This window comes from Cavia porcellus, unplaced genomic scaffold (assembly GCF_034190915.1).
Source record: "Cavia porcellus strain 051 isolate PalLab524CR breed Dunkin Hartley unplaced genomic scaffold, mCavPor4.1 scaffold_20, whole genome shotgun sequence".
In the NCBI taxonomy this organism is placed as follows: domain Eukaryota; kingdom Metazoa; phylum Chordata; class Mammalia; order Rodentia; family Caviidae; genus Cavia; species Cavia porcellus.
In genome coordinates, this window is record NW_026947503.1 from 47,263,631 (window position 1) to 47,288,081 (window position 24,451).

Sequence of the window (24,451 nt, forward strand, 5' to 3'; positions counted from 1 at the left end):
TGGTAACCATAAGGAATTGCCACCTAGCTTTCCCTTATAGCTTCTGATAGCAAAGACCTTGGATCATGTGCCTATCTGGCCATTATGAACACAATAGGTAAAAGCTCCTACGGACCCTGGAAGAAGCAATGCAATGTGAAGTGGTACTTTTTCTGCATTCATCTTACACTATTTCAATATGTAATTCATTTTCTGTGCCATGAAAGGAAATCACAGACAGACAGTAGAAAATACATTTCATTCGCCAATTCAAAAAATGGCGATGGCTCAGCTTTCTGTGCACAGAACATTGCTTGGGGATGGGGCTAGCATTTGGGATAAAGAGATCTCCAGGTGGTTAATCAGTAGCTCAGGCAATTATAGTACGTTGAGTGAGGTCACAGACACATCCACGTAGTGTAAAGAAGATAAGGGTGGGGGCTGGGGTTTTAGCTCAGCGGCATAAGTGTCTGCCTTGCAAGCAGGCAGTCGTGAGTTTGATCCCCGGTACCAATAAAAAGGAAAAAGACCAAAAAAAAAAAAAAAAAAAAAAAAAAAGAAGGGCTATGTTTTGCTAAAACCTTTTAAAAGTCATGCAGTAAGTTCTAATGATATCTTGTGTAGCATGATGCTTGTGGTTAATAACAAGCATTGCCATTTTTTAAAGTGCTACAAGAGTGAGTATAATTTACTTCATCAGGAATTTTATTTTTATTTATTGTATGTTTTGATATAGAATAGTGATGTTCACTTTGCAGAACTGGTACATGCAATATTACATATTTTGATCATTTTCAATGTCTTTACTCTCCCACTTTGCACCATCCAACATCTCCTTTCCCTATTTCCAATAATCAATCTTCTAGTTTCTTATTATTTTTGTTTGTTTTATATTTTACATTTCTTATATAAGAGAAGACATGATATTGAACTTTCTATGTCAGGCTTCTTTTGCTTAGCATGATTGTTTTATGTTTCATCCATCTTCCCGCAAAGGAAAAATTTCATTATATATATATATATATATATATATATATATATATTCCATTCATCTATGGACTGGCATCTAAGCTGCTTCCAGAGCCTATAAACATGGGTGTGCATGTATGAGTTTAGTAGTGTAAGTGTTCTCTCCACAAAGATACTCTAAGAATGTGAAGTAATGTATATGTTAACAAGCCTGTTTGAATAATTTAAAAATGGGTATACATATTGTAATTTTGCATATTGCTCCATTAATAGATATAATTACTTGTCAATTAAAAGTGAAATAAAAATTTAAAAGAGATCAGTAGAAAATAGTGATGAGGAAGCCATGAATAGTGAAGTCATGATATGCAGTGGGTGACACTTTGTGTTCATTTTAGGTACTTTTGTAACTCTTCTTGGTCCTACTTCTTTCTAAAGCCCATGAAGATGTAACTAGCACAGACTTTGATCACTCAGGGCATCTATAAGCTGAAAGCAATTGGCCTTATGGTGCTATTGCAAAAAACTATTTTATTTCATACTTCGGAGGTCTCATTATCAATACCGCGGACCTCACTTAGCATTTTCACATATGCAACCTAGAAATGCTCATGTGTGTAAATCTGTGTGTGTGTGTGTGTGTGTGTGTGTGTGTAGAGGGGGCATGACTCCTGCTGGCTACCCATGACCCATGCGGACAGAGCAGATGTATTAAAATCCCCTCTTTTTGTTTGGGGTAATAGTTATGGGGTGCATTTCAAGGTTGATTCTACTTTAGTTCCTCCGCTGTCTGTTGAGTGTACCCCTTTACTGTTTCAGGTCTATTCTGAGGGTCACTGTCCCAACGATCTCTTTCTCACTGTGATGTATCGGGTCTGTTTTGTGGGGAGATATAGGCTAAGCACTGGTTCTTGTCAAGTCTCTGTGGATCCCTGGCTGAGCATTAATAAATAACACAAAAATGAATATTATGATCATGACAAAGTAGATTCTTATTCTATTTGGTTACATACATTTTCATCCATTCATCCTATTCCACAGTGTATCACTGACTTACTCAGAAAAGTTTAATTTGAAGAATAAGGTGTGTCACACTTTATCTAGCATCAATGTTTATTATTTTCCCGGTAAAGAAGCTACTTAAGGCTGGTGCCTTTGCTACTATTAACAGTACCAGCTTGAGTGTCCACAGGTCTGTTTGACAGACATTGTCAGAGGGTAGCTCTGTTTACAGTGACAAGTGGCTAATATTTGGAAGTTAGAAGCTGGGCTCTTTAATTAAGTGATTTTATGATATTTATCCAAAGGAAGTCACTCTTGTGCTATGCTCTCTTCACTTGGAGTCAGCATAACTAACTTTATAATTCCTAATAGATAAGGAGGTAACTTAAAAGTGTTAGTACAACATCATGAGTGGTTAAAAATACCAACAATTTGTTTCACTATTTATAGATATACTTGATTATTGTAAGTCATATTTTTTCCTTTAGCAAATGATAGCTAAAGAGACTGCTAAACTGGGTATCAGTTTACACAGCAAAGTTTATATAAAAAAGTTTAGGGTATATCTACTATTTTGTATTTTCAAATCCAGATCTACAATTCATAAAACACATTCATTGGATTCTAAACTTGAGGCTAATGGGCTGAGGATTTAGCTCAATAGCATAAGCACCTGGCAGGTGTGAGGTCACAAGTTCAATCCCTGGTACCAATCCAAACCAAACCAAACCAAACAAAACAAAACCCAAAAACAAACAAACAAAAAAACCCCAGCCTTGAGGCTATTCTATTAGCAGGTGTGTACACTTAGGACTATAATTGGGCAGGATAACCTAAATAAATGCGATGATCTCAGAGTGTATTATTCTTATGCTCTTCCAGATAAATTTGTTCCATTTTAAATGCAAACGAAAATTCCAAAAACCAACATTATGTCTGACAGATACCTAAGAGTTTCTGCAAATGAATTGTTGTTGTTTTTCAAAGGAAAGACGACCTTACAAAAAAAGAGAGAGAAACTCTCACTGGATGTTCCATACTTTCTGCTTGCTTGTTACTGCTGAACATTTTGAAAAATGTTCAACCAAATGAAATAAATCATGCAAACAGGGATTTTGGAAAGGAGCTGGCTTACAAATAATAGAATAAAATGTAAAATAATTAAAAGATGAATACAGGCCAAAGAAAAAGCTAGGTATCTTATCAAATGACTGTCCCTAGAGTAGAAATAAGATGTTAAGTATTTCTTTTTTATTTCCCTTTCAGGAGTACTGTAGCTTGAACACACTTTTTTCACTGAACAACACCTCTCCCCCCAATCCTTTGATCTATCTCTATCTCTCTCTCTCTATCTCTATCTCTATCTATCTATCTCTATATATCTCTATCTCTATAGATGCTGAATTGTTTATGTTGCCCAGGCTGGGCTTGCACTTGTGATCCTCTTTCTCTAGACTTCCAGAGTGCTAGTATCATAGGCATGCACCAGCATGCCCAGTTCATGTAAGATTTCTTATACTATGTACAAGATCCTTGAAGTAAAGCTCTGAGTTTGAATTGCCTCCACATCCCTCCAGGTACTCAGCAAGATGTCTTACATAGTGTCATTACTCAATGGATGTTTATGAACCCATCTTCAGATGGAAATGAATTAAATGCACCCCATGAGCTACGCACTGTGGGGAATATAAACAGCAGTAAAACATATCTTCATGTGCTGACTTATTTTGACTATCTTAAGGTATTATGTCATTTGCTAGAATGCAAAGTATTTTCTTTCCTCTTTTGTTCACTGCTATGTTTATAAAGTAGATGGCATATGGAGAGTGACCTATACATATTTAAAGAATTACTTTTAACAGTATTTTTCCAGTTGAACATAGCTTTTGTTTTATTATTGCAGTCATTAAGTAAGATTTTTAGGCAAAAATTCTCTTTCAAATTTTTCCCCCCAGTTAAACCAGTATCACTTAAGTATGTGTTGATTTTCAGGTATTCTATTTTACATTGCAGAACTGGATTGATTTGGTGCCATCATTAGAAAGAAAAAGTGATACAACACATTTTCAAAATATTTAAAAAATTAATGGTTACTGCTATGGCTTGTATCTGGATTTCCCTAAAAGCCCCATGCACTCATGGGTAGGGCTTTTCAGAGATGGCTGGATTTAAGGTGTGCGAGTATAGATCAGGAGTGTGTGGTAACTGGATCTATCCACTGACTAGATTAGCATAGTTTTGGAAGTGGCTGAATGGACTTACTGAAGATAGAAGACCCACCCTGGGTGTGAGAGACACTAAACCAGAGCTGTGTAGCCTGAATAAAATAAAGAGGAGGACCACTGTTGTTGCTTTTTTTCCCGCCTACCCTGCCATGGACTGTTTCTCTCCTGCCAAGCTTCTGTGCCATGCTGCCCTGCCATAAGTGAGCCAACTATGGGCTGAAACTTCTGCAAACTGGAAGCTAATAAAAAAATTTCTTTCTTTAACTTGTGTGTTGTCCCAGCAATGGGGGAAGTAATTAAAATGTGTGTGTGCATGTGTTTGTGTGTTTTATTTTGATGAAAAAGTTCTGGAATTTGACGGTTGTGATGTTTGAGGAACATTGTGAATGTATGTAATGTAGTTAAATTACACATTTAAAACAGTTTGAATAGTAAATTTTATATTATATGTTTGTGAACAAAATTTTTAAAACCCCTGGACAAATTAGGTAGAAAAATATAGGACTATATTACAGTAAGGTGGAGGTGGAGTCAGTCACTGCCACTCTAAATTATTTCACATAATGAAAAACAATTTTTTTGGAAAGTATTTTGCCTTCATACATCAGCTAATGCTCATTAGGTAGCAAGGTAGTTTGTTTTCTGAATATTTGCACTTTTAGGTTTTAATGTATTTATCTCTCCTCATTTAATGTAAAAAGATTATGTATATTTAAAATAATGCTCTTAGTTTCAGTCAGATTCTGAAGTTTCTCAAATAGCTCAGTGGAAGAAAATTCCGATTTATTGTTAAACTTTCAACTTTGTAAAACTCACAAGTTCTCAGGACTTCCATTTGTCACATGAACTTCCCATCATAGTCTTAATAGCTGGACTTTTTATGGTTACTGAGGGTTAATATTTGAGATCCCATTGGGTAAGGAAAATGAATGTTGAGAAGAACTAAGCATAAGATATCTTAAGAAGAAAGCAGAGTTAAGGGTACTGAGTATAGGGTTAAATCTAGAAGATATCTACAAATAGTTTTCAGTTCTGAAATACATTAGTGGTCACATACTAAGTAGACTATCAGTGGTATTTTACTCACTTAAATTAAGGCATCCTTAACTGTGCAGTGTCTGACATAATTTGCTTACTTAAGGGCTTCTCCCCAATGGTCCCATATAGCCATTTATTTATTTAATATGAGTCTACTGAATACTTCTGTGCACAATACTGCAGAAACATCAGTATACAAGACACATACTGATCTTGGCCTTTGAGGAGCCTGTATATGAGTTGGAGAAGACATAACAATTATAAAAACTATATAAATTATATAGCATAGACTGTATGCACACATAAAAAGTACTTTAAGGAAAAGAAGGCCAACCAACAAGACAAAGGGATGAACTAAGTTCTCACTTAGAGAATCTGGGGAAATTTTGCTTCTAAATGCCTATTTCTTTTGTTAGTAGAATTCAATTTCTTACATTGGTAAAATAGAAGCTCTGTTTCTTTACTGGCTTTCTTTCAGGTATTTTTCAACACCCAGAGATTGAGCATGTGGCTCCTTCTATCTCCAAGCCAGCAGAGGCATGTCAAATCCCGCTGGTGTTCAAATCTCTGCTGCCACTCAGGGGGAAAACTCTCTCTGCTCCTAACAGGCTCACATGATGAGGTGAGGCCCACCAAATAATCTGTTTTACAGCCATTTGCACATTATAACATAACTTTGCAGTAGGAGGAAATCGTATCAATTCTAGTCCTGGAGATTTTCCAGGATATGACCCAGGGGATAACTTTATTTATTGGATTTTAAATTTATTTATTTATTTATCAGCACATATTTGCAGTACCTGCAAAATGATTATGTTTATTGTGGAAAGTTTGTTTATATATATATATATAATGCATATATTAATTTTAATAATTTTCCTTTCTCTCTTTCCACTTCCTCCATCTCTAGATGCCTTTTCTACTTGCAAAGGATCTTTCTGTTTCCTACTGCCTATCTTTTATTTTGCACCTTATTTCTACTTTGGGTTTCTCAATTAAGAGAAGTTATGCAATATGTGAGCTTATGTGTCAGATTTGTTTCACTTAACATTATGGGCTCAAAGTTATCCATTTCTTGCAAATGACTCAAATTTATCCTTTGTTATGACAGGACAGTACTCCACTGTGTGTAGATCATCCATTTTCTTGATCTATTCATCTGTTGATAAATGCATAGACCATTTTCAAGATTTAGCTACTATCTATGAGTTGTGCTGCTACACACATAGGCATGAATGTATCACTATAATATGATTCTTTAATTCTTTTGGGAAGATACCTAGAAGGGGAATAACTGGCTTGAGTGGAATTTCTATTTTTAGCTGTTTGAGGATTTTCCATACTGATTTCTATAGTGTTTGTACTGGTTTACATTTCCAGCAACAATGTAAAAGAGTGTCATTTCCCCCAAGCCTCCCCAGTGTATGTTATTATTTGATTTTTTGATGATGTTCACTCTTTCTGGAGTAAGATGAAATTTCTTTAGAAAGCCAGTAAAGAAATAGAGCTTCTGTTTTACCAATGTAAGAAACTGAATTCTACTAACAAAAGAAATAGGCAAAATGTTGCTTTAACTTGCATTTCTTTGATGGCCAGAGTTGCTAAACATTTTTCATGTATTTATTGGCCTTCTGTACTTCTGAGAAATGCCTATTCATTTTAGGTGTTAAGGGCCATTTTAGACTGGAATCAGGTGAAGTTTTTTTGACCTGGTATTTACATCTGCACAGAAAGTTGTGGATAAAATGAGGAGATATGCATAGAGTATGACTGATGAGACTTTATCACTGATTCCATTTGAGGTCAGAGAAGAGTTCAAAGAGAACATCTAGATTTCTGACTTGGGCAACTTGGTAGGTCTTGATACTCATGGAGGGAGCAAGCACTTAAAAAGATTTTATAAAAAACAAATCTGCTGTCTTATTACCTATTTATAACTTCTTTTTTCCCTCTAATTTCCAACAGGGGAGAGTAATGTATTGGAAATGAAAATTTAGTAATGCTTGAGAGCTATAGTAAAATAAATATGTATTTATTCAAATTTTTCAAGACAACTGCAATGGATTTCTGAATGTTCCACTTTCTCCTCTTTGGTCTGGAATAGTGATGGCCATGAATTAAATGCTCAATCCCTATTCTAGAATTAATAAATAAATGAATGACTGCTGAAAACAGCAAATGTGAACAGAGCCTCAGTGGAGAGTGAATCCAGCTGACATTAAGCATGACTGTCAGGCAGAACCAGAGGTACATTTTTTGGGAGGGGTTGCTTTCCACTCCCGTTCTCCTGGGTATGTCCCACAATCTTGCAATCCTGGGATCCAGGCTGTGAGACAGCACCTTTTAAATGTACCTTTATCCCTCACTTTCAAGCATCCCACGCAGAAGCAGAAGAAAGGGAAGACAGCCGTTGCCTGCTCCATCCGCAGTCACTGAAACAAGGCTACGGGTGTGGGTTTACTCCAGTGTTGTGCTGTGGCGGCAGTCTGAGCAGACAAAGTCTCCAGCACTCTCTAAAACTAAAACTTCTGGCAAACAAACAGACAACAACAACACCCTTGGATCTTTAAAATTTTGAAAATAGAAACAACTATGAGGAAGAAGCAATTTCAACTAAACCCATTGCATAAGCATCAGGGCTTTAAAATAAGAGCTTTCCTCTGCCAGAGGTTTGCTCTGCTGGGGAGGAAACAATTTTGCCACAAGTCCAGGGTGCACAGGGAGGACCAGCGTTCCCACTGTCATGTTACACAGGCATCATTAAAGAGCTTGTTTATGTTTGCTGCTACTACCAACCTCCCCACAGGGAATTTTTGGGAACATTGTATTCTAGTGCAGTGCACTTTATTTTAACAATTGTCTAGAATAATTCAGCATCAGGAATCAAAACATGTATCAAAGACATTTTCAACAATACAAACAAAGATAATTGCACTCTAAGGATTAGTCATCTGCCACTTATGTCCCTAACATTGAAGGTACCTGCTCTTTCTTCTAACCGCTTGACTGTAGAGAGTCTTTCTGCCTTTCTCTTCTAAACACATTTTTATTTTTTGATTCTGTTTATCTTGCCTGAAAGGTTTTTCTTTTTTTCCTTTAATTTTGTTTTTACTTTCAAGGTTTCACATGTTGTTCTCTTGAAAAGAGAAGTCTATGTTCTTGATTAGTATTATGGTTTGAATCTGAAACAAACCCCAAAGGCTCATGTGATGACTTAATCCCTGAAGCATCAGGGTTGGGGTTTCTGGGAAGTGACTGGATCGAGAAGGTTTTGAACTCCTCAATGGGTTAATCCACTGATGGATTAATAACTGCATGGCATTACTGGGAGGGAAGAAGCAGGTCCCTGGGTGGGGGGTGGTGTGCTCTGGAAGGGTATATCTCCTCTCTAGCTCCTCTGGCCTCTCTTCTCTCTCTCTCCTTCTTGGATGCCATGAAGTGAGCAGCTTTACTGCATCATGGTGTTTCTGTTTCACCACAGGTCTAAAAGCAACAGATCCAGAGGACCATGGACAGAAATCTCAGAAACCGTGAGCCAAAATAAACTTTTCCTCCTTCAAAATTTTATTCTGAGGTATTTTGTCACAATATCAGAAAACTGACTAATACGGGTAATATCTAAAAATGGTCTTTCCAGGATTCTTGGCTCATGGTTACACATACTTTCTCCCAAATACTCAAACACTAAGCTTGACACTCTCATTGACCTTAACATATGAAGATGGTCTAAACAAACCTGATATAAACACACTAGTTCTTTAAAAAACAAAGAATTTTCACTGGTTAGTGACAGAAGGGGAAATCAGGGTGACAGATTCTAGCTGGTCTGGAAAAAGAAGCAAATACTCATGCTCTGACGAGCCCAAGGGGACCATGTGGCAAGAAGAAATCTCTAAGAACAAGTAGTTCTCAGTGGACAGCAAGAAGGAAATTGGGGTGTCAATCCCAGAACTACACGGAAATAAACTCTGCAATCAGGATACTTGAAGAGAACCCTGAAGCCCACAGCTTCAGTCAGGACTTTGATTTCAGACCAGTGTGAACCCTGAATCCAATTAGCTGCACAGGATTTCTGGTCTAGAAACAATGGGAAACAGTGAATGTTACGCTATTGTAACAATAAATTTGTAGTAATTGGCTGTGCAACAATAGAAATTTTATATAGCAGCTCCAAATCCACATACTTAACAACAGGGGGCAGGAAGATGCTGGCATGTTAACTTGAAGAAAAATGCACTGATGTCTAATATAAAAATACATCTCTCTGGGCTTCTCCTACTGCATACCAGGTGACACCTGGCTGGTGAAAAGTGAACCTGGTCAAACGTATTCCTTCCTTCATAGGAAAATCTTTATTCAGGACCTACTACATATGGATTAGTGGATTAATTTTTCAGTGATAAAGAGTCATTTAGGTAAACAAGTAACCATATTTGTTTTGGTGGGGGGAAGGCTCATGAGAAATTCTAAAAGAAGTTTAGAGACATTAACACAGACAAAAGCATAGGTTCTAACTTAAATTATTTCTGGATAAATACATTTTAAGAAAGTCTCTAATTTATTAGATTTTTAGGAACTATGATATTCAAGACACAATTATGGACCTTTTTTTAACCTTTTCTTTTAAAGAAAATTTTAATTGTTATAACTGATAGAATGAAAATTGGAGCAGGACTAAAGACAGGCAATATTAGCCTGGGTATGGGGTATTCCCTTACTTCTGTTCTTGCTATTAGAAACTGGGATTAGATAGTTTTAGTTATTTTTCTGGTTGCCTTTATTGGTGAAGTAAAGGCTACAATTCATTGACTCCGAAGTAATTTCTTTTTTTTTTTTTTTAAATTTTATTTAAGGAGAAAAGAAAAAAAAAAGCAGGGAAAGGGTACAAGTTATACAGATTTACAGAAAAAAAATGAACAGTAGGAAATCACTAGTTAATGGATTACATATTGTCATCTTAGAAATAATTGTTCAAGTCACAAAATTAAAGCTTGTAAAGTGGACATTCCATCAATGATACTGCAAACAGTTCTGTTCATTGATCCAATAAAACTCTGTGATATCATTTTCTATCTTATACACTTAAATATACATGCAGTTATATAGTTTAGAGCACTTTCTTTTCCTCTCTTTTGTACAATGGCTATTACACATTTTGGGTTTCATTGCTCCCACGGTTCTTATTACTTTTTTGGAAGAGAGTAAAACCAAATGTGACATAACAGAACAGAATCGGTCAAGTCAAAAGGGTGGACATAATAGATAATATAAAAACATAATACAAGGTGATCAACAATAGTTACCATAATGCCTCCCGCTATCTCTAATAGAATTGCCTATATCGTTAGTTATAATACAATTGAACAAAACAGTAAAGAATAAAACCAACAAAACCAAAACATTGGAGACATTGTAGGTCTTCAAAATTAGATAAAAGGCAACAAGAATGGGCGTCATAATGAATCTCATTATCTTCACAGCTGATGCCTAAACTTTCTAACCTGATACTATCCAGCAAAACAGAATAGGGGAACATCAGTTAAAAACCAGATGGTGAGAGTAACACAGGGCTTTAAATCAAGGTAATGAAAAGTCAAAGTGGGTTACTATAATATATCCTGCTATTTTTTTCCTTTAATTAAAAGGATAAAGATAAAAAAGTAAATAATGGAGTGGAGATTGAGATAAAAGAGGGCATAACAGCGAAACAGCGCAGATCAAAACATAACCATTTAAGCAGAATAGTGTTTCACCACCAGATAATCCTAACCTAAAAGTAGTTACCATATTGTCTCTTTCTTTGAAATCCTTGAGTACAACCAAAGTAATTTCTGAAAAAATATATGCTGACATTTCAGACTACCTGGATCATTAAGCATGGCAATGCTGACCAAAGAAATAATGCTTTAGAAGCAAGTAGTTATTTGTTTAAAATAAAGGCTGATGTGTTACCTTTTCACACATACACATGGCTTACAGGTTTATTTTTATAAAAAGTTAACAAAAATGTGGATACTAAAAAGAAAGTTGTAATTGAAATAGAGTATTAGAAATAATATTTATATTCTTCATTCTGAACCATTCCTCCAAGAATATCAAATAGCCAGCTTGCTGTTCCCTAATTTTTAGAGGTACTCAGTCTTTTTTGGGGAGGGTTGAGACAGGGTCTCACTAGATAGCCCAGGTGGCCTCAAACTGCAGTGACCCTCCTGCCTCTGCCTCCTGATGCTGTGGTGGCAGGCATGCACCACCACACCCACCACTCAGTTTTTTTTTTTTTTTAAATTAGGAAGTGTGCTAATGATGTCATGGAAAGGGGGGATACACCAGGGTACAAAGAACAGTGATCAGGGAAGAAGTGATGAAAAAATAGTTTCTAGGGGTGGAAAGTGGAAGAAATGGACTCTTTTTGTCTGAAAAAAAAAAAAAAGCATTTCCCCTGCTTCCTTTTCCTCCTCCATCTCATCTCCCCATCCGTCCCCCTTTCCTCTCCCACCAGTCCTCTTTATTTTTCATTTTCAGACAGGTCTTATAAAGTTGCTCAGGCTGGCTTCAAACTTGCTATTTTCCTGCAAAACTTCATGATTGGGATTGAGATTAGTGTCCCCACAAGAGAGCCCAAGTGGCTCCTGAGTTTAAGTTTTTTTTTTTTTTTTGTTTTGTTTTGTTTTAGAGCAGGAATTGGTAAACATTTTTGAAGAACAAAGAGACATAATAAAATATATTATATACTACACATATAGGAAAAAAGAACTTTCAAAACATTTTTATTGATGAATGTAAACTTAGAAGAATTGAATTTTTTTTTTAAAAAATGCTAGAGTATCAATAAAAAGAATGGAATTCTTTCTTTTGAGAGGGCAATATTTTTACTTAATCAAAGTTACATCTTATTGTTCTCTATTATTAAATCAATGGCAAATATCCAGCTCTAAAAACTATTCCTAGTTGACCAGCTACACAAAATGAGGCGAGGGGCTTCAGGCAGTCCCCGGGCCACAATTCTCTGGCCCCCTGTTTACAGTTCTTTTACAACACAGGATGTTTTCTCAACATCCATCAGGAACTGCATCCAAGAAAATGAACATGAAATCAATGTTCTATATGAGAAGCCATAAACCCAAGAGGCAAGGGCTGTGGGGGAAGGACTTATGAGGAATGAACTAACATTTATGATCTCTGAACTGAGATAAAAAAGAAATCTTTTAGAAACATAGACAATCAGGACAGTGTTTCTTTCACTAGGTGATGACTTCATAAGTGCTAGTTGTTACATTTTGTTTTCCCATTTTGTGGATTTTAAATATAGTTTCATAAACATGCAAAATAAATTTCATCTGTAAATGCAGTCATTACTAAAAATGACTCGTTTTAAGTTTCATTGATTTCTATGAGATAGGTACTATACTGAGTTTCTATTATGGTCTGTGTTTCCTCCCCTCTAGATTTCCGTTGAAATCTAACTTCAGTGTGATAGTGGCAAGAAGCAGGGACTTCAGGGAGGTGACTGAGTGTTCATGGCTGGCATTAATGCCCTTGAAAGAAGCCCCAGAGAGCAGCACTGCTCGCTCCTTCCCCTGAAGAACACAGCGAGAAGATGCTCTCTGAGCACTGGAAAATGATGCTCACAGACCCCAGACTGGCTGGTGACTTTATCTTGGACCTCTCAGCCTACGGATCTATAATAAATAGATTTCTGATTTCATAACCAACCCATTTTATAGTATTTCTTTACATTAGCTCAAATGGGCTAAGTAACACGTTAGCTGCCAGGCAGGTACTTTGAGGGACACATGTCTGCAGCAGAAAGCTGCTGTCCTGCCCAATGACTATATGCTGCCTATCAAGTTGCTCTTTGTTTCAGATATGGCCAGGGGAAGAAATTCACAAGGAGCCAACCAAAACCAAGAGGCCTTCCTGTTCCACCTTTTTTAAAAAAATGTGGCCTAGAGTAAACTTTGCTCATTAAAATACTACATTTTCCACCCAAAGTGTTCTTGTCCAACATTTCTTGAACAAGCAACATATAAAGAAGCATGGTATCAAACTAAGCACTCTCAGGAATGTACCCTTTTATCTGTGGTGATGAATCTTTTTTGAATGAATATGGATGAGTTTCCCCAATAAAAGCTCCTTGCACTGTTTGCTCAGGGAAAATTTTGTTACAAATACAATTACAAATATAATGCCTATTTTTTCTTTATTTTTTCTGTTGCATAGGAAAACTTCATTATAAGGTACCATAATTTATGGTGAGTTAGGTCTTATTAGAGACTAAAATTACTTTCTGTATACATGGATGTATACTCAATATTGACTAATGTTATCTTACCAAAATAATTAGTCTTGGTTACCTTTCTAGAAGTAAGTCTCTAACTTTGCTTAAGACAAGCCAAGATCAATTGTGATAGCATGTTACAAGTAGCTCTGAACACCATAACTGTTGTATTTCTTGTTAGGAAAGAAAACTTGACAAACATGCACTGATTGTATTTAACACTTTTATCAAGGAAGGAACACTTTTTAAAAAGAAGCTTATTTTAAGTATAACATTCAAAATGCCCTTGTTTTTTCTTCTTTAAGTCTTTGTGTAGTTTGCATAGAATGCAGTATCTTCCTAAAATAAATCAAGTTTCTAATGCGTATTGTAGAGTAAATAAGATTTTTCCTCTCTGAATGTTCACTAATTCTTTAAGATTCAGTTCAGAGTTCCTCCAGGAAAGCAGTCTCTGAAGTCCCCATCTCAAAGTACTGTCTTTGCAAACACCATGTATCTATTCCAATCATTACACTTCTATGGTAATTTATAAATCTGTTTAGAAGTCCACCTTTCCAATTAGACTTCAACCAACATTACGGTAGGGATTGCATCTGATTTACCAGTGCTCTGTCTCAAGTTCCTAACAGAGGAATACACGGCAAGAGCTCATTATAGCCTTTCTAAATCAAGAGGCAAATGAATTGAAACAGAGAGAAGCCACTGGACAGCCAGGAAGGTTGTTTTCACTTGCAGTAGACCATCAGCCCTTCTTCCCCCTCCACACTTTTCCAAGAAAGTCAATGTGACTGAGGCACAACTCTGAATACAGGACAAGGATGAGGCCAGGAAAGAAGAAGATTAGGAGAAGAGATGCACAGGAGTGAGAATGAGCCTTTCCCAGAGAGCAGGAGAAATGGAATAAGGCCTGGGGGTGGCTAGAGCACCCCTGTGGGGATGACACTGTGTGTGCACTCTGCGGTGGGCTGTAAAGTGGCCACACCACCATGAGCCTCTCCTTTCATTCTCCTCCCCAGCCAGCCTACTCCTCCCCCCTCTCTCTCCTTTTCCTTTCTCTTTTCCTTCCTTCCCTCCCACACTCCCTCCCTCTCTCTTTTAATTATTTGCTCGGTATTCCTTCTCACTGCTAGTGCGTTTGGAAGTCCCCAGCTCTAATGAAAGAAGCAAAGGAAACTGTTTTGCTTAGCAAAGCTCTAGGAGGTATGGAACCATCACTGACCACTCTCTCCACTCCCCCCAATTTGGAACATGACTGAAATGCTAATAGATGGTAAGAAGGTAGGGAACCACCATCACCTTTCATGGCTGGAAACATGGAGATTCTTTCTTTTGTTTTTAATATGAGAGGCGGGCTCCAAGAAGGAAGGGGAACTTTTCTTTCCTGGGAACATTTTCCTTGTCCCCTGCACCAGCACTGGATAAGGCTTCTATTTACCCATCAATGCCCAGGACTGCAAATACAGCCACGGCTTCTTCCCAATATTTGTAGTGTTTTTCTCTCTGCTCTTTTGGGTTGGGTTTGGCTTCCTATGATGATTCAAAACGCATTTCTGATGTTTGACTAATCTACCATTTTTTCCTAATCCTTCAGCCCTAATGTGCAGCCCCATGTTTGGTCACTGGGGCAAGAGAATAGGCCACAGCTGATCACCCTGCAGAACACATGCACACCGTCCATCTCCACAGCCTAATTGGCTGCCCATCCCTCCCAAGACTCTGGGAAACACCTGCTGAAGACTCCATGGGGCGAACCTGTGGAGCTGTCTGACCTCTGCACTCACTGAGAGTCTAATTCCCAAGCCAGTCAATTTACAACTATGTGTGCATGTCTGGGAAAACTTTGTGGTTTCAGTTTTTAAAAATTCACTCAATACTAATTAGAAATAAAGAACAGTTATAATGCTTTAATAAGTCCGTTTTCAAAACAGAAAGAAAGTAAGTTTATACACACGAATTATGAAGCAAATTTTTCCTAAAAGAAAATGGATATGGTGATACACCTGCTGGGGGACCCAGCAGGCGATGTAACACTGCTCCCTCCGGTGACTGGGGGGTCTAGCTTAAAGACAGCTTAAAATTCTGGAACAAGTCAGAGCAAGTTTCTGTTCCTTTAAGCAGTGTCTCTGTTCCTCTTGTCTGATGGCAGCAAATGTAGTTGATACTTTGATAAAATGAGCTAATTTTGTGGTTTCAGAAAAAAGCTTAACTTTTCCAGGAGTGTGTAAATATTTTCGTATAAAGGAAATACAAATATGAAGAGAATTTACTGTTTTATATTTTATAAAGTCCTTGGAAAGCATTTTGATGTCACTGCATTTATAATACCAAATGTAGAGAAAAAAGGAAAAATACCTATCCAGATGGAAACCATTCCAAGGTCAGGATTATATGTCCATCCTGAGGCTCACGCATTTCAGTAGTTCAGTAGTTAAGAGTAATTAAGACTTCAGAATTACTTTGAACTGGTCTCTCTACCATTTGTGTACTGTTATATTCCTTTTATTGTTGTGTAAATAATACTTGTAAAGAAAACCCAATGTTAATAAACTTAGTAACAAATATAAACTATAGGATTCACGAGGGTTAATTAGCCCAAACAACTGGCATACTTACAGTTGCATTTCTTCTGAACAAATCTCAGCTTGCATGCTGTTCTGTAGGTGGAGAGTCGGATGCGGTCCAGATCCTGAGCCCCTAGTAAGGAAGAAGAGTACACATATGGTGTGCCATGTGTGTGGAAGGGATCTGTAATGTCTATAAACAAGACAACCACAGATATAATCAATACACTTATTTTTACTTTTTCTAGGCTATAAATATCATTTTAAGGTCTGCAACATTCTACCCCTTCTTCCTCAGGTTAAATTGAGGTGTTCAGAGAACCCCACCTAAACACTGTCCTATCTGTTGCTTCTGATAACAATCTGCTTAAGTTGTGACTTCAACCATTACATACTGTCCTAAATAAATAGATTTTAAGTGCACTGTTACTGGTCACTTGAACATGACCGTTAAGTGGTTGCACACTGAACGTTGAGCATCTTTGCTGTGGGACCTTGGCCAATGGCTTCGAGAAACCTCATTTCTCTCACTGAAGGTGGGGAGGATGATGGTTGGCAGTATGGACTGCATGGGGTTGTTGTAAGGAAGAATGCACTTACAGCACTGGTTTGCATGCAGTAAGTGCTGTGTAAGTGTTCACTCTCATTACTGATGTCTATCTTGCAACCTCACAATAGAAGACACCTTTTGATCTCTAATATGCTTATGTTGTGGCTTCCTAGCACACAAGGAGCATGTTTCCCTTATGCCTGAACTTCTTTCCTTATTCTGCTCTTCCACTAAACAACCCAGCGTGGCTCCTGATGCCTAGAACGCCAGATCTGAAAGTCCCGGCAGAATCCAGCGCCCTCTGCAGGCTCTCTCTCTCTCTCTCTCTCTCTCTCTCTCTCTCTCTCTCTCTCTCTCTCGCTCTTTCCTGCCCAGCGGTCCTTCCCATCTTCAGCCCACAGAACCTCTGCCAGGTGTGGGCTGGTCTTTTCCCCACTCTGTCACCTGGACACTGAGCTCCTACGCCTTTCCCTACCCTGGAAGTCTAGGCTAATCTCTCGGCTGTGTCTACAACCTACTCCAATTTTCTCTGCTTCCAGATACTTGGTTTTCTTAGAGCCCGCATTTATGTTTCATAGCCGATATAAAGGTGTGAGGTTGTATTTTTGTATTTGACATGTATTGAACTTTGTCTACAGCAGTAAAATGTGGTACATAAATTCTTCAGAATACAATAGGTTAGTGAGCAAGTAAACTGGGCTGGAAGCAATGATATTAGGAGGCCAATAAAATGCTACCATAATGAAATTCAGGATGAAACAGTGAATGTCCCTCCCTGAGAATATTTAGGATTCTCTCAACTCAGATTGTTCTCTGTGGATTCACTTAAAAATGTTGTCACTAGTCCTATTACTTTGCAATTTTATGAGGCATATCATTAAACACTTACTCTTATGAGAGCGTATTGCTTGACAAACACATTGCTACTGGGTTCTTGAAAGATACAAGAGGTGGGACCCACCCTGACTCAACACAGGCTTTTTCTAAATGTTCTCAGCAGATGGATCTTACTGAACTGCCATGTAGGATTATTTCCAGTGGCAGGGAACATTAGAATTTAGTGAAAATCAGTGAACTTTTGTGTCAGCAATCCTTAATTCTGTCACTTCCTAGCATTTATAAATGCTGCATATATTTTGTGTGTGTGTGTGTGTGTGTGTGTGTGTGTGTGTGTGTGTGTGTTCCCTTGGGGAGAATGTACATACAAGCATAATAGAGTTAGTTCCTTTTCTTAATCTCCTTCTCCTTCCCGACTACCTCCTTTCAGCTTCCTCTAAGTCCCCTCTCCCCATTTGCATTCTTGTTGATATTAAATCTCATGCTCATGCTGGCCTGGAATCACTGCCTCGCCCAGGCTGGCCTTGACTCACAGCAATCACCCTCCCTCAGCCTTCTGAGTGCTGGGATTATGGGCATGTGCTGGCAGACCCATTCTTCAGGTTTTTATTAAGCTTGAAGTTAATTCAAAAATCTGATTTTGAAGAGGCAAGTGTTGTAAACATGAGTATGCATATATCGCTGTGGTATGATGCTGGGACTAAGAAACAGAACAGTGTCCTGCAGCACAATTTTTGTGTGTTATCCACAGTTTAAATCATTATTTTCGAAGAATTCACACAAATAATAAACACACAATTATTTTCTTTTAAAGGTTTGTGTGTGGTTGTTGAGACTCTTAGGGCTGCCAAAGTCAGCATCAATAAATGTGGAAAGGGCAGGTTGTGTATTCAGGTATTTCTGTCACTGATATTCTGGCATCTTAGAGCATTCATTCCCCAGGGGAGCCCATCATATTTACAGAGATATGAAACTGGCAAGGATCCTTGAAACGTCAGTGACAAATCGAAATGTTAGGGGCTGGGGATTTAGCTCAGTGGCATAAGCGCCTGCCTTGCAAGCAGGCAGTCATGAGTTCGATTCCTGGTACCAATAAAAACGGAAAAAGGAAAAAAAAAAAAAAGAAATGTTAAAGTATATCAAACCTGCTAGAAGCATAAGCTGAAAATTAAAATAAGCTCATCAAACAAATAGAAAGTCCTACTCTTAATCCAAAAATAGAAACTAGAAAGGATCTGACTTTATATGAACACATGACTCTTTATCCATTAAGCTGATTGGTACCATTTATATATACATAATGGTCACATTCCCCCTAGGGAATTTGTGCCTGTATGTGATATATCATGATTCCTCTTTTTTCCCTGTTCCCCTCCCCTCCCTTCAAACTCTCTTCTCCTCCTTATTTAAAAAGCTCTGTTTCCATTTGAGCCTTCTTTTCTCATTTTTTTCTTTTCTCTTCCTTCTTTTACCTCTCATCCTCCCTAATTCCCCTTTTCTTTTGAACAATTTCTTCCTATTTCATAATGTCTGTTATACATTTTGGTTCTTATTTACACTTTCATTTTCTCACACCAGAAAGACAGTGTGATAGTTCCACTATTTGTCCAATTTATTTTACTTAAGAGTGTGATCTCAAGGTCCATCCATTTAGCTATATAAAAGTCGCAAATGTATTCTTTGTGGCTGACTAGTACTCCACTGTATAAAAAACTCATCTTTTTGTCCATTCATCAGTTGATGGGCATTTGAGTTGTTTCCAATATTTATCTATGAATTAAAAGCATCATACCACAGCGATATATGCACACATAGTGAGAGCTCAGGATAAATAATTAAGGGTAGATAAAAACTGTTTTCTTTCCATCTGTGTTTATTTGACATTTTCATAATAAAAATTATGAACTGCATTTAGTCAAAGAAATTTGATTTTTTTCCTACCATGCAGTCAGACCTCTCCTGTTCTTGTCATGGTGAATGTTTGTTGATAATGATACAGAAAAACTGATGCAGATAAGAGATGTTTATTCATGGTCTTCAGCTCTACACCCAATTTTTCTCTTTCTTTAGCCCACCTTTTCCCTCTCCCTATTTCTCCTCTTCCTCCTTCTCTTCTCTCTCTCTCATTTCCTTATTTCCATGTTCCTATTTCTTCTCTGTCTATTCATAAAACCGACACATCTACCAACCAACCAAACAAAGCAGGTTTAAATTTTAACACGAGCTTCGCTATACTCTGAACACTTTCATACAATTTATATATGCTTTACTTTCTACATTTTGATAGACCATTATAAACTCTATATAGTCATTTAGAATCTGTCTCATTTTGTGTGAAAGTTCATCAACAAAATAAAGTCTATAAACACTGTGTCTGAGCTCTTTGCCAAGCTCGATTGTTGACTGAATATACGTACATGCGTGTGTGTGTGTGTGTGTGTGTGTGTGAGAGAGAGAGATAGAAAGAGAGAGACAGACAGAGAGGTGGAGAAAGAGACAGAGATGGAGAGAGACAGACAGAGAGATGGAGAGAGAGAGACAGATGGACACAGAGAGAGAGAGGCAGACAGAGAGAGAGATGGAGAGAGACAGACAGGTGAAGAAAGACAGATGGAGAGAGACAGAGAGACAGATGGACACACACACACACACACACACACACACACACACACACACAGAGGGTATGGGATGGAGATCAAGGATAATACTCAGATTTCTGTCTGAGTGAGTGGCATTTACTGTCCCTCACTGATGTAAAGTACAAACAGGGAGCAGCAGTAAGTCTAAGAACTCAGTTAGGGATATACAGTCTTTGAGTTGCTTGTGGGATGTCTCAGTGGGGCTCTTCACTAGAGCTGTAACACACTCCAGAAATTATCAACAAACATTTAAAATATAACTAGTAAAAATGAAATATTTAAAAATACAAACATTGTAAAAAATATAGCACTCTGTCTTGACTGGGCTAAGGTTAGGAATATTTTTCCAAGAGATTTTATGCACAAGTACACATGGTGGGCGGCAAAATGTGACACAAAACTGGGAATAAGAACTTCCTTTTCTCTCTGAACAATGCCCAGCTTTTTAACAACTCTTCACAGAATATAGCTTTGGAACGCTCTCAGGCAGTAGCCTTGGGTGGGCGCGCTTCGTGGAGCTCGAGCTAGGCCACCTCAGGGTGATTCAGCAACAGCACAGCAAGAAGCAAGGTTGGAAGTGTTGCTGAATTTCCATGCTGATTGTTCTGGGTGAGTTCGCAAGAAAACAGGAAGTGGTTTTGAGGGATTCTGAACACCGAAGAGCCACAACAATAAGGGTAAAAACAATAGGGGCAAAAAAAAACTGTACATGGAAACAACTGGTCAGGAAGAAAACAACTGGCTTCAGAGTCTGGTGGGTATTAGGAGACAGAAACTGAGATACAGAGCGGTTATAAAAAGCAAGAGGCCAGGTGGGGCTGGAGACACCAGAAAGAATTTTCAGAACAGTGAGCCACGGAGTTAATGTTCTAAAAGAGACCAAGAACAACAATGAAAAAGGAAGGGAAAGTAGTCGCAGTATTCCCCATGGCCTATGATGGTGGGATCATTGATGTGACTTTTCAGAATTTTTGAAATCACTATTCCTAAATTAAAAGTGTACACTGCAAAAGCATGCTGTCCTTTCCTTTCTAACCGTGGCCATGGTGACTATGGCCAGCATTTTGGAAAGGCCTGTCTGCCCTCAACAACTGAGCAGTCTTTCTTGGGGGTCCATTTGTGTCTCCCTTTGATTTCAGGTCTCTTCTCTGCTTAGAAGTCAGTGCTATTTCTTTTTCCCTTTATTGCTAGGCAACCTCTGAGCTTCTCAAAGGGTGGTGCTTCTTTCCCATTAAACCCCAACCATATGAATTCAGCATCTAAGATAAATGGATTTGAAGGTTCATGCCCTGAGTCTACCCCTAAAAAAAAGTTAGCAATAGTGAATGACATAGATTTGTTCATAAATAACTGTCATTTGAAGAAAAGGAATGGAGCAGAAGAAATGGAGGAGAGTTTAAGTCCAAGGCATTTTACTCTGCTAAGAGCTAGTCTGATAAACCTATTTAGCTGATAAATTTATTCACTGGCTGGAAAGGTCAACACTTACATTTAACTAGCTTTTACAGCTTTAATCCAAGGTATAAGTAAGTTGATAATTAGGGCATTATAACATGGAGAATTTTCATTTAAGAGCGACTTGCACAGTATTTTCTACATCAAAGTAGGTGGTCACCCAGATTTCTCATGGAAGGTTAATCTTCTCTGCTCTGCTTATGTGAGAGTCTACGCTATTCATGGCTTCTCTCTGCTGTTTTCTTCTACTTCTACTGCTTGTGTTTATGCATTCAGGATAAATGGTTAAAGCACCTGTATGGCAGTCCTCTGGGTTTGCCATACCTCACCAATTGTTCTTCTTACTGTTTCCATTTCTTGAGCTTTTTTAAGGCAAGATGAGTCTTCATATTTCGCTCCACCTGCTTAACTTTAGACTGGCTTCGTCTTTCCTCTGAGCCTCTGAACTCCCTTTCTCTAGATACTTGATTTTACAACAGTTTCCATCATAAACCCTTGCTCTGCTCATTTGTAAATTTAATATCTCGTCCTTCAGCCAGTTTTATAGCCCAGGAATGTCTTTCCCCAGGGTCTGGGATCCAGGAATTTGAAAGTAATGATTAAAGGAGATAGTACCCTAACCTCCTACTTTCTGTGAGAGAAGAACCAAAGTTTTCAGTTGTATAATTAGCAAACGAAAAAGGCCTAATCACATTGACTAACCTCCTGCTAATGCCCTACACTGATGCTTCACTTATTCACCCTAGAATCTAAAATCCCTCCTGCCTTTGTTTTAGTGAAGTTGAGGTGAATCTTTCTTCTCCTGCAGTAGTCTTGAATAGCTGTATGATGAGATCTTTTCTTTCACATCTGTAATAGTGAAAAAAACCACTTTTTGCTGTTTTTTAAAAAATTTCTAGATAAAACTTAGGTGACCAAATTTACAAAGTTCCTAGTTTTTTTTTTTTTCTTTCTTTCCTGTGTAGGCATCACAGATTCTAGAAGTTACTTTCTAAGGTCACATCACTCTGATAACACTGTTTTCTTTTCTTTCTTGGGTGTCTTATAGGTCAAGGTGGGGTAACATATGTTTTTCAATCATTTAGCACATTCTCAATGAGATTATCTTTCTGTTTTGTAATAGTCTACTTACAAAAATCACTTCTTCCCTTTGAATGTAGTCAAACGTTATCCAGCTGAATCCAACTTACTGGTGATGTTTCACAGTGCTGATCTAAGTATGTTCAAACTAATGGATTATTAAGATCAGAGAAGTTTAGCTGTCTGAATCCCCAGCACAGGGAAAGCAGGTGTAATTTACTTATCTATCTGATCATTAGTCAAGAGCACCTACAAACTAGTAAAGATATGAGAGTCCAGTGAAGTTTCTATCAAAAGATAAAGCTGCAATTTGGGAAATAAGTATGTGCTTTTCCTAAACTTCTCCCACCTGAAAAAATCAGAGTTATTCTGCTTTTATGAATATAAAACTTGGATTCAGCTGCCTTTGAATTGGGTGACTTTAATTCAATAGACATTTGCACGATTTCTATTTGTCTTTAGATGAAGGAACTGGGCAGTTAAACTTAGATGTGCATTTACAAAATCATTAAATGGGCACACTTGTTTAATTCTTACAGTGTGCCAGATGACTCAGTCTTTAGTGTTACAGAAATACGTTTCAAGATTTCCACAGTTTATTGCTTTCTCATAGTAAATATTGATTTTTTCTGTGTCTGTCAGGACCCTGTATCACAATATAATCTTGTCTTTTTTGGTACTTGTGCTGCTTTAGATTTTGTAAAACTTGGCCTTTCCCCCTTGTTTTCCCCAAATATACTATCTATTTACTTGTTCTTGCTTGTAATTTGATCATCCAAATGAACAATATTTTTAATTGACAAATAGTAATTCTGTATATTTCTGGGGAACAATGTGATGCTTTGATCTATGTACACATTATAGAAAGACTTATCCAACCTAACTAACATATCTATCACCTCAACAACTTTTTTTATGGGAAGAATGTTAAAAATATATTTTTTGAGAATTTTGTCTTTTAAAAAGTAGAATATATATATTGAGACAAAGAAAGCTTCTGCCTGAGAAAGAGACAGAAGAGATCCCGAGTGGATTGCTGAGAACTTTGCTTTTTTAGGGATTTTTATAGAGCAAAATCACAAGGTGAGGCACATCTCAGATGGAGAAAAACGGGAACTCACAAGGTGGGCATGAGGTGGGACAGAACTATGGTAAACCAATAAGATTATGAGTGTAATTGCTCAGGCAAAATTGATTAAATCAGGATCAAATAGGGAAGTGAGGTACATAGCAAGTGGATAGGAATACACACCAAGACCTTTGCCTGTGGGAGATTGTGTAATTGGCACTTTCTGGCTTCCTCAAAGTTATCAATACCTACTTAGAGTATCATTCCCTTATGATATCCTTAGGGTGTGGGTTTTTATCTTTTGTCTTGAAGTCTGGCCCACAGCAGGAGGCGTTTGTCTCCCCCACTTTCGCAAGGTATCTTGTTTTCCCTCCTTGGGTTCTTTGAGGGCCCAGTACTACCCGACTGCCTATAATGTTATATCTAACTTAGCTGCATATAGCATCACCCCCTCCAAAGAAGTACCCTGAACTGCCATGAGGGAGTAATGGGTGATGGCCTATCTGGCTTCTTTACTGGAGGGGGTTGTATTTTTTGATCAGCAGGCAAAGATACTTTACAGAAGGTCTATGCTAAGGCGCTCAATAGACATCAGGCATTTTCATCCTGGTAAGTGATATGCTTTCCTAGTATTATTTTCAAATATGGATGAGTATACATGGTTAACCCCCACAATAGGAAGATTAATGAGACAGGCCATCCTTCAAATTAGACGGTATTAAACATTCTAACAGCAGCACGAAGGTCCTTATGCCGTTGCAAAAACTGA

General features: G+C 37.7%; 1 protein-coding gene across 19 annotated transcripts in view; it reads right to left on the bottom strand.

Annotated features, from left to right (window-relative positions):
- Positions 1-24,451, bottom strand: part of Dtna (dystrobrevin alpha) — a 371,976-nt gene that overhangs the window by 118,859 nt on the left and 228,666 nt on the right. For all 19 annotated transcript variants that reach the window (XM_063231777.1, XM_063231779.1, XM_063231775.1 and 16 more), the window contains one exon: positions 16,105-16,185. In XM_063231777.1, the coding sequence (XP_063087847.1) occupies positions 16,105-16,185 (81 nt within the window). The remainder of the gene's footprint in view (positions 1-16,104; positions 16,186-24,451) is intronic.